The 14,593-nt window shown below is 38.3% G+C and overlaps 1 protein-coding gene across 1 annotated transcript; it reads left to right on the forward strand.

Moving 5' to 3' along the window:
• Positions 1-2,629: 2,629 nt before the first annotated feature.
• Positions 2,630-14,541, forward strand: chek1 (checkpoint kinase 1). Its single transcript, XM_037748629.1, has 14 exons — positions 2,630-2,813; positions 3,081-3,146; positions 4,520-4,634; positions 4,842-4,950; positions 5,683-5,747; positions 5,824-5,893; positions 5,990-6,177; positions 11,287-11,389; positions 11,489-11,572; positions 11,659-11,737; positions 11,826-11,997; positions 12,204-12,335; positions 13,195-13,296; positions 13,889-14,541. The coding sequence occupies exons 2-14, from the start codon at positions 3,082-3,084 to the stop codon at positions 13,982-13,984; spliced, it is 1,380 nt and encodes a 459-aa protein (XP_037604557.1). The 5' UTR covers positions 2,630-2,813; position 3,081; the 3' UTR covers positions 13,985-14,541.
• The last annotated feature ends 52 nt before the right edge of the window (positions 14,542-14,593 follow it).

Below are 14,593 nucleotides of genomic sequence, written 5' to 3' on the forward strand. Positions count from 1 at the left end.
CTAGCACCACCCTCTGGACAAACTACACTACTGGTGCGGCCTTTTACAAAGTGCCTCAGTATTTGTTCCATCCAACATTTTTGTGGCATGTAATAATATAGTCTGTAGGAGCTTTACACTTTCAGGCACTTGGCCTGCTTAAGCAGTGTATCTCAAAAACGTGTTCATTTTTGTATCACTGCAAGACATTTTTGTACATCTTCATGAACTGCTGCACTAATTTTTAACACTTTATTTATTAGATTTTCCAGAAACATAAACAATATTTAACTATATCAGTAAACCAACATACACAGGACAAAGAAAAATAACATGGAATTTGTATTATTACATTAAAAAAGTAATAAAACAGAAATAAAATAAATAAACAAATAAATAATGCAAATATATATTAAAATAAACAAATAAATAAATAAATAAAAATGTTTTTTCTAAAGCTAGTAATCACCAATGTCCAATTTCATCCCATTATACAGTCACCACTGCACTCATTTGAATGAAAAAAAAAAATCTAACAGTTGCATAACAATTGAAGCTACTCCTGTTTGTCCTATTTTCAGATCCAGAAACAGATGTACATGTTCATGATTTTCAAGAAACATAAATGATACATAATTATATCAGTATACAAACATACACAAGAAAAAAAAAATAATAATAAAACAAGACCACATACAAAAAATAAACTGAAATAAAATAAATGAACAAAAATAAATAATGATATATATTAAAATAGTTAAATAAATGAATAAATGAATGAATAAATAAATCAAAATGTTTTTTCTACAGCTAGTAATCACCTATGTCCAATTTCATCCCATCATACAGTTACCACTGCAGCATTAAATAAAAAAAAATCTTGACAGTTGCATTGCAATTCCAGCTACTCCTATTTCTCCTAATTTCAGATCCAGGAGCAGATGTATTATTTGTAAAATTTTTCTGCCAAACAAATTTAGCTGATTTTGCAGATGAAGGTTATGATTTTTTTGATTTTATTTATTTAACGAATACAAAGTCCTCGAGCCAGGCAGTTGCCTCCTGGTCTGCTGTATGCTGTATGATATGTTCCATTGTTTGCACCTCTCCACAAGCACACAATGGGCTTGGGCTGCTGCCCCATTTGTGAAGGCTGGCCAAGCAGGGGCCATGTCCGGACCTGAATCTATTAAGGGTTGACCACTGTATCCTTGGCAGGTTGGTGCCAGGAACCTGTTGGGTGGGGTCTGACACATGATGTTTGTTTGGGACATCCTTGGGCTCCCATTCCTTTTCCCAAGCTGATTGGGTTGTGAAGTCGGCTGGTGGGGTATTCTTCCAAATCGGTCGTCTAGATGGAAGACGGGCAGTGAGTGGGTTGAGGATGTCCTGCATGGATTGGTAGATGGGGAGAGTCTTTGACCTTTTGAAGCATCCTTTGAGTAGATGCTACTTGCCGGATATGTGGGGGAGTTATATTGGATAGGACAAGGAGCCAGGGGAGTGGTGTTGAACGAATAGTCCCGCTTATGATTCGCATGGTTGTGTTGAGCTGGGTGTCCACATGGTGTGTATGGGGTGACCAGGACCAAACAGGGGCATAGCAGAGTTTTGATTGTTGCTGTTGCCCAGGCAGGGAGTGCTTTTGTGAGTTTTAGAAGGAGGCCTTTGTGCCAAACAGTATCGTAGGCAGCTGTGAGGTTGAGGAATACTGTTCCTGTCTTCAATTTGCTCTCAAAACCATTTTCAATTAAGGTGGTTAGGGCCAGTACTTGTTCTCCTGTGCTGCGGCCCTTGCGGAAACCGGCCTGGTCTACGCAAAAAATCTCTTCTACTCCTGGAGATATGCGTTGTAGTATAAGGTGTTCCAGGATTTTGAAAGGGACGCAGAGTAGAGAGATTGGGCGGTAGCTTGCTCGTAGTTTGTGGTCTTTACCAGGTTTTGGTATGGCAATTACTTTTGCTGACCGCCATTTCTTTGGGATTGAGTTTGTCTGTATTATCCTGGTATAGAATTGGGTCAGCCAGGTTAGAGCTCGGGGGCCCAGATGTTTCATGAACTCTGGAGAGATGTTGTCATATCCTGCTGCCTTTCCACATTCCTCAGTTGTAATTGATCTTCTGGTGTGTTTGTCTTGGGCTGCTTTTGCAATAGTCAGTAGTTGGGACACATCTTGATTGGGTGTGACAGGTGGTCGGCTTTGGGTAGGGGGTTTCTGTGCAGCTCCAAGGTGGCGGATGAGGCTCCAGCATTTTGTGCTAGAGCGGGTGAAATTCAGGTCTGCTACAGTCTCCTCCCATTTTTTCCGCCGAGCTGTAGATAGTGATTCAATGAGATGGCCTGCCATCTCGGGGTCCCCTGATGTTTTGTAGGCTTGTAGGAGGGCAGCACTTTCTCCGTCCAGGCATGGGACATTTTTTAGATTTATTTGTATTGATGAGTATTTATTATATTTTATTATAATGTGATACATTATGATTGTAATTTGATGAGGAACGGTGAAGAGCTACAAAATTCAAGAAAGGTAGGATTCTTAAAAGATGAAAGTGAAACTTTTATGTGGAGGGATATAATTAAATGTAAAAAATAAACACATTTTCTAAATGTTTGACAGCAGGGGGGCGATAATGCAGCACGCAAACAAAACACACGAAGAAGAAAAAGAAGCGGAACTGACGACCATGGCGGAAGTTATCTTTATTAAAACAACAACGCGCCAAATTTGTGCTTAAGTCCCTGTTGTCACTGCTTCAGACCTCAGACACATAGACAAGTTTGTCTAAGCTTTGAGGAGACATTTGGAAAACGCTGCTGGCTGAGGAAGGCTTTGAGGGTAAGATAGTTATTCAACTACGAGTCAAATACTTCTCACTTTTCAACTTGCTTGTTCTGTTTGGATTAGTTTAGCTAGCGCATCATGTGAGTTAATGCCATTAACAGCGCTGTTAACAGTTTCACAGATAAACTGGTAAATGTTGGCTGGAGTTACACTATATCAAATAACAGAGACGCGTAAATATTAGCCTGTAATGTATATATGTTTGTATGTGTGTTTCTTTCCTATGACAGCCTGACAAGAACTATGTGTTTGTGTTTTTAGCATGGCTGTGCCTTTTGTGCAAGACTGGGACCTTGTTCAGACACTGGGAGAAGGAGCCTATGGAGAGTAGGAATCCTCCTTTATCTTTATTGATTTATTTTAAGACTTTATTTTAAATCTGTGAACAATACAATAAACAATTAAACTGATAAAATAAGTAAAAACCATAACTTAAGTAAAAACATCAAATGGGAGCACAGTCTCACTGTTTTACTAGCCTTTTTGCTGAAATTATTGTCTTAATATATAGTTCCATTTATTTCTTGAAAATATTAAAGTGAGGTTCAACTCCTGCAAATTTACATTTATGAATGTAAAACAATGATAATGAGATTGATTAGAAAGTACTCTCTGTCATATATTGTGTTGAACCTTAAAAAAAAAAGGGGGAAAAAAGCATTTTCCAGTAGAAGTTCAAAGTCACAGATAATATTTTCAAAGATAAACCATAAATATCTTGCCACAGTTTACGGGGATGTGTACATTTCCAGAACAGATGGACAATAGTTTCAGTATGGGAGTCACATAAGGAACAGTTTAAAACTATAATTTTTGAATTTCACAAAACCCTTAAAGGGAAACATCGATAACTGATTTCAAATGACACTTCTTTGACCTTATTTTAAAAAAAAAAAAAATGTATGAATCCTCTTTTATCATTATCATTTGCAGCGTGTATTACTTAAATTTTTTCATAGCAGTGCATATCCAGGTGCTTTCACACACATACAGTAAGTATCCTCTGGCCTTTTTTTATGTCACAGGAACCAGAGTTGAAATGCAAGAAATGTTCATTTGGTGACCAAAGAAAATCACAAGAGACTAGAGCAGCATATTTGTGCAGCTTTCTCACTACTACAGGACTTTCTTGGAGACTTTTAAAGTTGGAAAACACAAAGCAAGCTTTCAGTTTGTAACATCAAAGGCAGAATAAATATGCACTAAAATGTACGAGCCCCTCTTCATCTGCACATTTTCTAACACAACTCATTTATTTATTTACCTCACTGTCTTGTTTATAAGTGAAATAAATGTCACATTAGTACACATATTGTACTGACCCACATTTCAGTCAGGAAACTCTAAGAATCGTATTGCAGCAATAATACAGTTTAGCTTGTCAATGTGGCCCTGCTTATGTGATGCTCTGCCACAAATTCAACCATATTTATTGTAAGGGTTGAGTAAATCTGCTGCTGACACTCTAATCTGTGTTCCTCACATAACACTTCCCCTTCTACTATTAATTTTGTTTTGGAGAAATATACTTATTTGCCCAGTTAACACAAGAATACCTTTCAATACAATATAATGTTGAAGTCTCATATGTAGCAAACATTTGGCAACCTTCCCACCTTTGGCATCTTAAAAAACCCCTCACCAGATTTCACCTCCTTTGTGCTCTGATCCATCTTTTCTCTTTGCGTTCGTGGTTGCAGAGTGAGGCTGCTGGTGAACAGACAGACAGAGGAAGCGGTAGCAGTGAAGGTGATCGATACCTCTCAGGCCAAAGAGTGTGCTGAAAATGTCAAGAAGGAGGTCTGCGTCCATAAGGTAGGTCGTTCACCTTTAGTACTGTACGCTCATTTTGGAGCTCAAATATGACTTTGTAATAGTTTTAACTTGCACAAAAATCCACAGTGCAATTATAAACAATGTATGATTCACATATTTACATGTTATATGCACATATTGTTCAGCTATAGCTATAACCTTTTTAAACTGTTACTTAACTAGAAATGTTCTGTACTGTTTTGGTAGATGCTCAACCACGCCAACATCGTACGTTTTTTTGGCCATCGGAAGGAGGGTACTACTATGTACCTCTTCCTGGAGTACTGCACCGGAGGAGAGCTGTTCGACCGAATCGGTGAGACGGATGACAGGAGGTGGCAAACTCGGGGCCGCTTTTCTTGGAGGGTGTGACCAGTAATGGTTTTAACAGGCTTATAGTGAAAATGTTTGATTGAAGTCACCGATATACAGTACGACTATATCAATCATCTCTTTAGACGTGACAACTGTTGTGCCAAGAATCACAAGGATTCAGTATTTAGACCCACAATTAAAACTTAAACTCTCCAGTGATTACAGACTTTTACTTTTACTTTACTGTGTTTAATTTACATTTATATTCATCATAAAAAATATGTCATTAGAGTGGCAAATAGACATAATACTTAAAAAAAATTGCTTTAAAATAAGCTTCAGGACATACATTTAAGAAAGTAATTGTGATACTTTTAATTCAATCCAAGCCAGCAGCACATTTTTCAGTCTTCCCCTAATTTGTATTATTATTTGTATTTTTTAGTAAATATAATTTAAAGAACACTTGACAGTTGGATGAAACATAGTCTTATATTTGTTGGCCCTCTGAGTTTAGCTCTTCAAATAAAAATGTATCTACATAGCCCAATTGGAAAAATGATACAGTTTTGGCAGTGGATGACATGACAGGTTGATAGTTGGTTGATATTCAATAAATGCTGATACATTAGTCTGCTGCTTTCTTGAAATGCTGTCTATTTAAATGTTGCTGTGTATTTGGATGGTGTTTAATCATTCACGTTATTAAAATGTTCTCCTTCTTTTATTTTAGAGCCTGATGTTGGGATGGCGGAGAAAGATGCTCATAGATTTTTCCAGCAGCTGATAGCAGCTGTGGTGAGTGAAGCGAATCTGTGTGTTGATGTGACCTTTGGTTTCTGCTGTTATTAAATTCTCAGTTGCACTTTTACAGGAATACCTCCACTGTGCTGGAATCACCCACAGAGACATAAAACCAGAGAACATTTTGCTGGATGATAAAGGTGAGGAAATACAATGTGTATCAAGAAGTCAGGAATAACGTTAGTTATCATTTATAATAATAACCATCATCTGCTGTTGTCATTTTACCTTTTTAGATAACCTGAAGCTGACAGATTTTGGCCTGGCCACCATGTTTCGTTTCAGAGGACGAGAGCGTCCTCTGAGTCGACTCTGTGGGACTCTTCCTTACGTGGCTCCGGAGCTTCTCAACCAAACGGAGTACAAAGCTCAGCCTGCAGATATCTGGGCTTGTGGGATAGTCCTCACCGCCATGCTGGCTGAGGTGAGATCACACAGGTTGCATCCAAAATAGCATACTATGCACTACATGTGTACTCTCGTGCAACATACGTTTGTGTGAATAAACAGTAGTATGTATCTTTTTGGACGCACTGATGAATAATTTACGTTGTCACTCCCTGAGAGCCTCCTTGCCAGTTGGAGACGTGTAACCATGGTAACCTGTGCCAACCTCATGGGACCAAAACAACGATTTGTGAGAATCAAAGTCTGAATAAATTTGTCGGGCTGTCAATCAATTTAAATATTTAATCACAATTAATGGCATGATTGTCCATGATTAATCGCAAATTAATAGAACATTTTTTATCTGTGCAAAATGTACCTTAAAGGGAGATTTCTCAAGTATTTAATACTCTTATCAACATGGGAGTGGGCAAATATGCTTGCTTTATACAAATGTATGTATGTATATATTTATTATTGGAAATCAATTAACGACACAAAACAATGACAAATATTGTTCATAACATAAAAAATATACTCAAATCATAACATGGCAAACTGCAGCCCAACAGGCAACAACAGCTGTCGGTGTGATGACTTGACTATGACTTGCCCCAAACTGCATGTGATTATTATAAAGTGGGCATGTCTGTAAAGGGGAGACTCGTGGGTACCCATGGAACCCATTTTCTTTTTTTTTTTAATTCTATTTTTATTGCAACAAACATACATAAAATAATTTACAAACCCCGTATACATACACCACCCAACCATGTCTGTCTAATGTGCCGTATTTTAAGCTTTGTCATACACATAAAACCAAACATTGAAAACTGCAGTATGAACAATTAGGGAGTCTTCTTTTCATTATCGTACAATCATAGATTTGTAAAAATTAAATCTGGCCTGTGAGGTGTTACATAGTTAACCCAGTTGTCCCAGCGTGACACAAATAATTCCAGTTTATGGTTGACATATGCTGTTATCCTCTCCATTTTGTAAATGTCCATTGTAATGTCCATCCATGCATTTAAAGTTGGGCTCTCCTGTGATAACCACTTCGTCGTAAGAGCCTTTTTACCAGCTACCAGCAATATATTTAATAAATATTTGTCTCTTTTCAACCATTCTTGAGGCATAAGTCCAAAAAATAAAGTCTTACTCCTCAGGGAACATGACATCTGAAAATATCTTGTAAGACATCATGAATCTTTTTCCAATAATCTTAAATAACAGGACAATCCCAGAAAACATGGTAATGATGTGCATTCAGATTTCCACAATTTCTCCAGCAAGCTGGGGAGTTACCATCATGGTGGGATTTCCGAGAGGCTGTAATAAAATACCTTATCAGGCTTTTCCAACTAAATTCCCTCCAATTTTGTGAGCTGGTACATTTCTATTGACATAACCATATAGCTGTCCATTCTTCCTCAGATATGATCATCTCTGCTTCCTTCTCCCATTTTGTTTTAATACACAACGTTGAGTGTATTTTAAGATTCAATAGCCCTTTATACATACATGAAATGATTCTAACAGTATTTGAATTATATTCTTTTTTAAATATTTCTATCAAACCCAACCTTGGCTGTGTTATATTTTTCACCTTTTTATTAACATAATGCCGCATCTGAAGATATCGATAGAAGTCCTGTTTTTCTAATAAGAATTTCTCTTTAAGCATTTCAAAACTGAACAGTGTCCCTTCTTTCATGATGTTGCATAGACCAGTTATGCCTTTAGCTGCCCAGACCTTAAATCTATTATCTAATTGGAATAAAGCCTGTGTCATATGCGCACCATTGGATTGCAATATCTTCCTCTAATTTATATTCTGTTATAACAGTTTTCCATATTTTAAGAGTCAGTTTTACCCATGGATTGTCAAATAATGTTTATATAGCCTTGTAAGTTACTGTCAGCTATGATCGCTTGTATAAGGATAGAGGGTATTCTCTCTTCAATGTTTTTCCATTGGGCATCATATGATGGATTGCACCAGCATCTCATTGGTCTCAATTGTGCTGCCCAATAATAATCTTTGAGAGAAGGTAAGCCCCATCCCCCCCTTTCCTTTTACTAATTATAATGTCCTTAAACAAATTCTAGGTCTTTTACCTTGCCATATATACCTTGATAATATTTTGTCCCATTCGTTAAACTGTTTTTGGTCAATCTCTATTGGAAGGGTCTGAAATGGATGCAGTAATCTTGGCAATATGTTCATTTTAATAGACTCAATTCTCGAGCTGAAATTTAAGAAAGGAATTAGGTTCCATCTTGCTATGTCCTCTTTAATTGTTTTTATTTATGGGTGAATAGTTACAATCTGATAGTTTTACAAGATCTTTTGGTATTATGATGCCTAAATATTTTAAATGTTCTCTTTGCCATGCCAAAGGGTACTTAATTCTGATTTCTCCTGGTGGGCTATAGTTGTATGTAAGCGGTTTGTGTTTTACCTATGTTAATCTTGTATCCTGATAGTTGACCATATTGTTAAAATGATTGCATCAATTAGGTAGAGAGTTTGTTGGTTGCTCCAGATAAATCCAAATGTGGTCTGCATAGCAGGCCAATTTGTGTTCTGTTCCCTGAACAGTAATTCCTTTTATTTCTTAATTTTGTCTTATGTATTGAGCTAATGGTTCCAGATATAACGCAAATAGTATTGATGACCATGCACACCCCTGTCTTGAACCCCTTTCCAGGGTAAAGCTATTTGATGGATAACTTTAATTCTGGCAGTGGGTTTATTATATAGTGCCTGTATAGTCTCAATAATTGTGTCATGCAGACCAAATCTATGTAGGATTCGATAAAGAAAGTTCCAATTTACAGAATCGAACGCCTTTTCAGCATCCACGCTTATCACTACGACTTTAATTTTATTCTTTTGAATGTGGTCTATAATTTGTAATGTCCGTCGTATATTGTCTTGTGTTTGGCGTTGTCGAATAAATCCTGTCTGGTCATTATGTATCAATTTAGGTAGGAACTTTTCCAGTCGCTTGGCCATGATAGAGGTAAATAGTCTATAATCTACATTAAGAACCGATATTGGTCTGAAGGACCCACATTCCAATTTGTCTTCCTTTGGTATGGCAGAGATTATTGCCTCCTTCCAGCTAGGCGGTGTTTGTGCCTCTCTTAAAACCCAGTTCAGTGTAGGGAGTGTAATAGGTGTTAACTCCTCCCTGAATTCCTTATACCATCGGATCCTGGTGACTTGCTTGATTTGAGCTTACTAATCGCAGTTTTTAATTCACCTTCAGTTATATCGTCAGACAACATTTTAATTTGTTCTTCATCTAGGGTTGGCAAATCCAGGGAATTCAGGAATACTTCAAAGGCTTCCTGAATTTCACTTAATTTATTTTTTATTATTTTTGTTCTCAGGTCCCTGATTTATGAATTGTATTATCTGCTATCTTCTTTTTCAGTTTCCATGACAATACTTTCATAGATTTGGATCCACTTCCGTAGTGTCTCTGTTTAAGGAACATTAGATTTTTCTTGATGTCTTGTGTAGCTAGATTGTTTTTTGCACTCCTAATGTTTCTAATTTCCTCCAAAGTATCCGGCACAAGTGTCAATTTATGTTTTCTTTCTAGTTCCTTCAACTTATTTTGTAAATCCTCTAATATTTTATTTCTTGTTTTCTTCTTATACAAGGATATTGCGATGATTTTCCCTCTTAAAAAAAGCCTTCAAAGCATCCCACAAAATGGAGGGGGAGGACCCATCCGTTGTCATTAAGTTCCAAGTAGAGACTGATCTCCTTTTTAATTTGTGCCTCATTAACTAGGCTTGAGTTTAATTTCCATGTATTATTCTCTGGTCGTAGGTCTAAATCAACAGTTAAGTATACAGTATAGGTGCATGGTCACTTAAATCTATTGTCCCAATTCCACAGGTGGTAATTTTATCTTCATCTTTTCCAAATGTTATCAAATAATCTATCTTCGTTTATAGAGAATGGGGGGGGCGGAATAATGAGTGTAGTCTCTTCTATTAGGGCAAAAGGTCTCTCCATACATCAATTAAATCAACCTCTTTAAAGAGTGTGTTAACTTTCTTGTGTAGTGACTTCGTTTTGTGAGTTTTTCTACTAGAGGAGTCCAACTCTGGTTGTAGATGTATATTTAAATCTCCCCCACAAGTCAGGAGACCTTTTGTTTCCGTTATCATGATATTAATAATTTCTGGAAAAAGCACACACCACCCCCAGGGGGTGCATATACATTCAGCAAAGTAACTGGGTTTCCATCTATATTCCCCTCACTAGAATAAATCTACCCTTATTATCCGCCATTCAGATACTTTTTCAAAATTGAGCTTGCTTGAGATTAGAGTCGCAACTCCTCTCCTGTGACCTGATTTATATGAGGAGAAAAAGAGATGGGTGAAACCCATTCTTTTAAGTTGTTCTTTATCATTAAGATGAGTTTTCCTGCAGGTTTACTATAGCGGAAAAAGACAACAGATCTAACTCCCTGAACAAATAAGAACAATAGAACATACAAAAAAACAAAGGTGTGATTCCAGGTAGGGGTCTCCACTGGATGACCCTGTCCTGAGCTAGCACAGAAACCATTTTCATTCACCTAGTCTTGAAGGTCAGAAGTCAAGGACCCCTTTGGAAATGACCATGCCAGATTTTTCCTCGCCAAAATTTAGCGTAAGTTGGAGTGTTAGGTAGCCTCCTTTGCGACAAGTTAGCATGACATGGTTGCATGACATGGTAACCAGTAGATTCCTTAGGTTTTATAGTTATCATATGATGCAGTATCTTCACTCTGGCTTTGAAAACTGACCGTTTAAACCTAAAAATGCAAGTTGCGTTGATGCGTTAAAGAAATTAGTGGCTTTAAAATGATTTGCGTTAACGCATAATTACGCCGTTATTCAGCCCTAGTTTAAAACGAATTGTACATTCAGGTATTTAGAAGTTAGTGTACATCGCACAAAAGGCTGAATTCTTATTAAAATACAACAGGTATCGTACACCTGACAACACTGACGATATTCCACAAATTTATACAGTGATCTGAGCTTTCTACATGTATGGAGAAAATGTAACGTCCTGCAGTAGATGTGTGGAAATATTTCGTCACTGTCTTTGTGTGCCTCTTTTTCAGAGTTGCCGTGGGACCAGCCAACTGAGAGCTGTCAGGAGTATTCAGACTGGCTTCAAAAGAAAACATACCTACCTCCTTGGAAGAAAATACAACCGATGCCTCTTAGTAAGTCGCACATTTTTTAAGGTTAAATACTACGTTTTTAATATAGTCCATTAATATTAACCAAGCTTTATTTAATTAACATTTAACTTCTCTCTTCAGGTTTGTTGTCCAAATTACTGCTGGCCAGTCCAGATGCACGCATAATCATCGCAGACATACAGAAAGACCGCTGGTTTACTCAGAGCAAGTCTCCATATCAATATAATAGAATCAGTTCAACTTTAAAGTTAATGTTCACCGGACTGATGTCTTTCTGTGTCTCTCTGCAGGTGTAAAGCAGCCACCTCTGGGCTCAGGAGGAAACAAACTGCTTCGATCAGATGTGGGACTCATATCCCGGGCCAACAGGTCAGAGCTGTGTGTCTTTCTCATTTCAACTCAAAGGTGTCTTTCTTTTGGTGCCTGTAATGTTAATACCATGTTCTTCCCTCCGTAGTGATGACAGGATGCAGTTTTCCAGCTCTCAGCCTGATTTTGCAGCAGGCGGCTGCTGGGAAGCCATGTTGAAAATCAGCCAAAGTGAAGGCCAAGTCAGCTTCTCTCAGCCGACCAAGCCGGAGCACATGTTGCTGGGTAGTCAGCTACTGGGCACACCGGGAGCCAGTCAGGTAATTCACGTACTCAGTGCTACATCAATTTGTGATTTCTTTATAAAATATATCTCACAACGTGTGGGAATTTTCAGCAACATGGTCTCAGAGTCTGTTTTACAGAACAGTTGCCATGATTTTTTGATTTTGTCCTGTTTTTCCACACAAATATGTTTTATGAAATCCTACCTTTTAAAATGCTTATTCTTACTTTCTGTGTGCAGTCGCAGTGGCAGAGATTGGTGCGGAGAATGACTCGTTTCTTCACCACTGCGAATGCTGACGTGTCCTTATCTTCGCTGAAAGACGCCTGTGATGGCCTGTCACTCTGCTTCAAACTCACCTGCACCAAACAGGTAAATCTGTGCTCAAGTATACGGGATTCAAAAATTTACAGAGATTAAAGGAACTATTTGTAACTTTCAGAAATGCTTGTTAACAGCGACACCTGTGGCCGTTAAGTCAATGAAAGTCAGTATCGGGCTCGTGCTTGCGCGCTCTAAATATACCTGAACGAGCATCGCTCAAAACAGTGAGGCGACACACGTCAGCCAAAACCACGATATCACTCTATATTTCAGCTGCTTGGCAGTAATGTTAGCTGACCAGACGAAGGTCTCTCCATGAATCACTGCTGATCCTAGTGTTGGCTTTTCCTGCTTCATCGTCGATGCTGGGGCTCTGAAGCAGCGGGGCTTCGCAGCGAGTAACGTTACCGCCTCCCGACCTCAGCCGGAGTGAACAGGAAAACAGCGGCACCCGGTCGGAGACGATAACGTTTCTCACTGCGGAGCCCCACTGCTTCACAAGACATGGGAAACCTCTGTTGGTCTGGAGGAGCTGCAGCAGTTATTTCTGCACAAACATCCACTGTACATTCACTAGATATTCTCAGAGCTAAACTAACTCTTCTGCAGTGTGTAGTGAGCGCGCGTTCACGTCTAGAGGTGGAGCGAGCTGAGCGAGAACGCGCGCGCTGTCTGAGTGAAGGCAAGCAGGCAGAGGAGGAGAGACTTCAGCCACACGCGAGCGCACATAGGCGAGCGCGCATGTGTCCCGCCCCGGTACATTTATACGCTTAAAAAGTTACAAACAGTCCCTTTAAATACAGTCTTTGATGGGTACAAAAAAACACCTCCGGCACCACACAAGCCTCCTCCGGCTGCTATAGACCATAATGCACTAGAGTTTCACAAACCTCTCTTTTCCTTTTAGGTGACGGTGAGCACACTGGACAAACGCAATAACAAACTCATCTTCAAAGTCCACCTGCTAGAGATGAATCAGAGAGTGCTACTGGACTTCAGACTGTCTAAGGTGAGTTTTAGCATTTCAAAATGGTATATGTATTATTTCTAACATGAACAATATATTACCACATTAAAGTTGAAACAAAAGGGTTATTACCACTAAGACAAAAAGGAAAACAATGGAAGAAGCAGCAACATCCTGTTAATAAAACATCAGCAGTGCAGGGATGTAACAAGTATATTTTCTTTAAGTTAATTTCCATTATACCCCCAGCCCCTCATCATGTGGTATTAGTATGCATCTTAAGCACAAGGTTTTCAAACACACACACAGCTCAAGGAGGCAATTAAGTACTTTAAAACCCTTATTGCAGATTGCTGCAATTTGCGTAAAAAATCACACATTCTCAGAGTCATAGCTCAGTCAAATCTGAACATACAGACATGATTCACATATTTATATATTCAGTGTGACTTTGACTTCCCGAGGATATCATTTTGCCTGATGTCCATCGCGAAGAAATGTGCATAAATCTGCTTCGAAATCATAGAAAAAAGACGTTAATCACCTAACATGTAGATCTAAAAGAATATTTAGTTTATTGTGTGAGTGCAAGTTTTCTTCAGGGAGATGTTGACGTGTGTCTCTGTGTTTCCAGGGTGACGGTCTGGAGTTTAAGCGTCTCTTTGTGAAAATAAAACAGAAGCTCGGAGACATCATCAGTACTCAAAAGATTTTACCCCTCATCACATGAGCAGCCTCTACACACAAATGCACACTGCTATGGACATTGTGGAGAGCAAGCCTGTATACATTTAGCTGTTCTATTGATATTTTAAATGTATGCTGCTGTTCTCCTCAAGTGTGTGTGTGTGTGTGTAGATTTGTGTTTTCTTGTACTTTTATCCTTGTGAGAACCGGTTAGATGCCAGGGAGGATATTTTTAAAGACTTTGGTTAAATCCTCACTTCTTTAGAGTTAGTTATTAGGTCCAGTGTTTGGTGGTTGGTACACAGGGATGGAAGTGTTTGTGTGTGTGATTTGTTCTGATTATGTTTGACATGATGCAGTCTAAAGTCTTGAATAAATTATTTAAAAAACAACATTGTAAGATAAATGATATGTGATAAATTATTCATATAATGAAGATGAACGCCAACTCAAAAAATAATTATTTTAGGGTTAGGTATGAGGTAAGCTGAGTGTTCAGTATCCATGCATGAAATTGTTAGATACGGAAACAGCAGGTGCTGCTCAAGACCTAAAATAAAAGGGTTTCCTTGTTAAAAATAAAACACTCCTGTTGGCTGAGCATGCATATCTTTAATGTGGAAATCAACGGATCCCTTATGTCTATGCTTCA

This window comes from Sebastes umbrosus, chromosome 17, assembly GCF_015220745.1.
Source record: "Sebastes umbrosus isolate fSebUmb1 chromosome 17, fSebUmb1.pri, whole genome shotgun sequence".
Classification (NCBI taxonomy): Eukaryota; Metazoa; Chordata; class Actinopteri; order Perciformes; family Sebastidae; genus Sebastes; species Sebastes umbrosus.

Coding starts and splice junctions, on each gene's coding strand:
- chek1 (XM_037748629.1), top strand. CDS start 3,082: ATGGCTGTGCCTTTTGTGCAAGACTGGGACCTTGTTCAGACACTGGGA. Junction 11,998..12,203: donor GCACACCGGGAGCCAGTCAG/GTAATTCACGTA, acceptor TTCTGTGTGCAG/TCGCAGTGGCAGAGATTGGT. Junction 13,297..13,888: donor TGGACTTCAGACTGTCTAAG/GTGAGTTTTAGC, acceptor CTGTGTTTCCAG/GGTGACGGTCTGGAGTTTAA.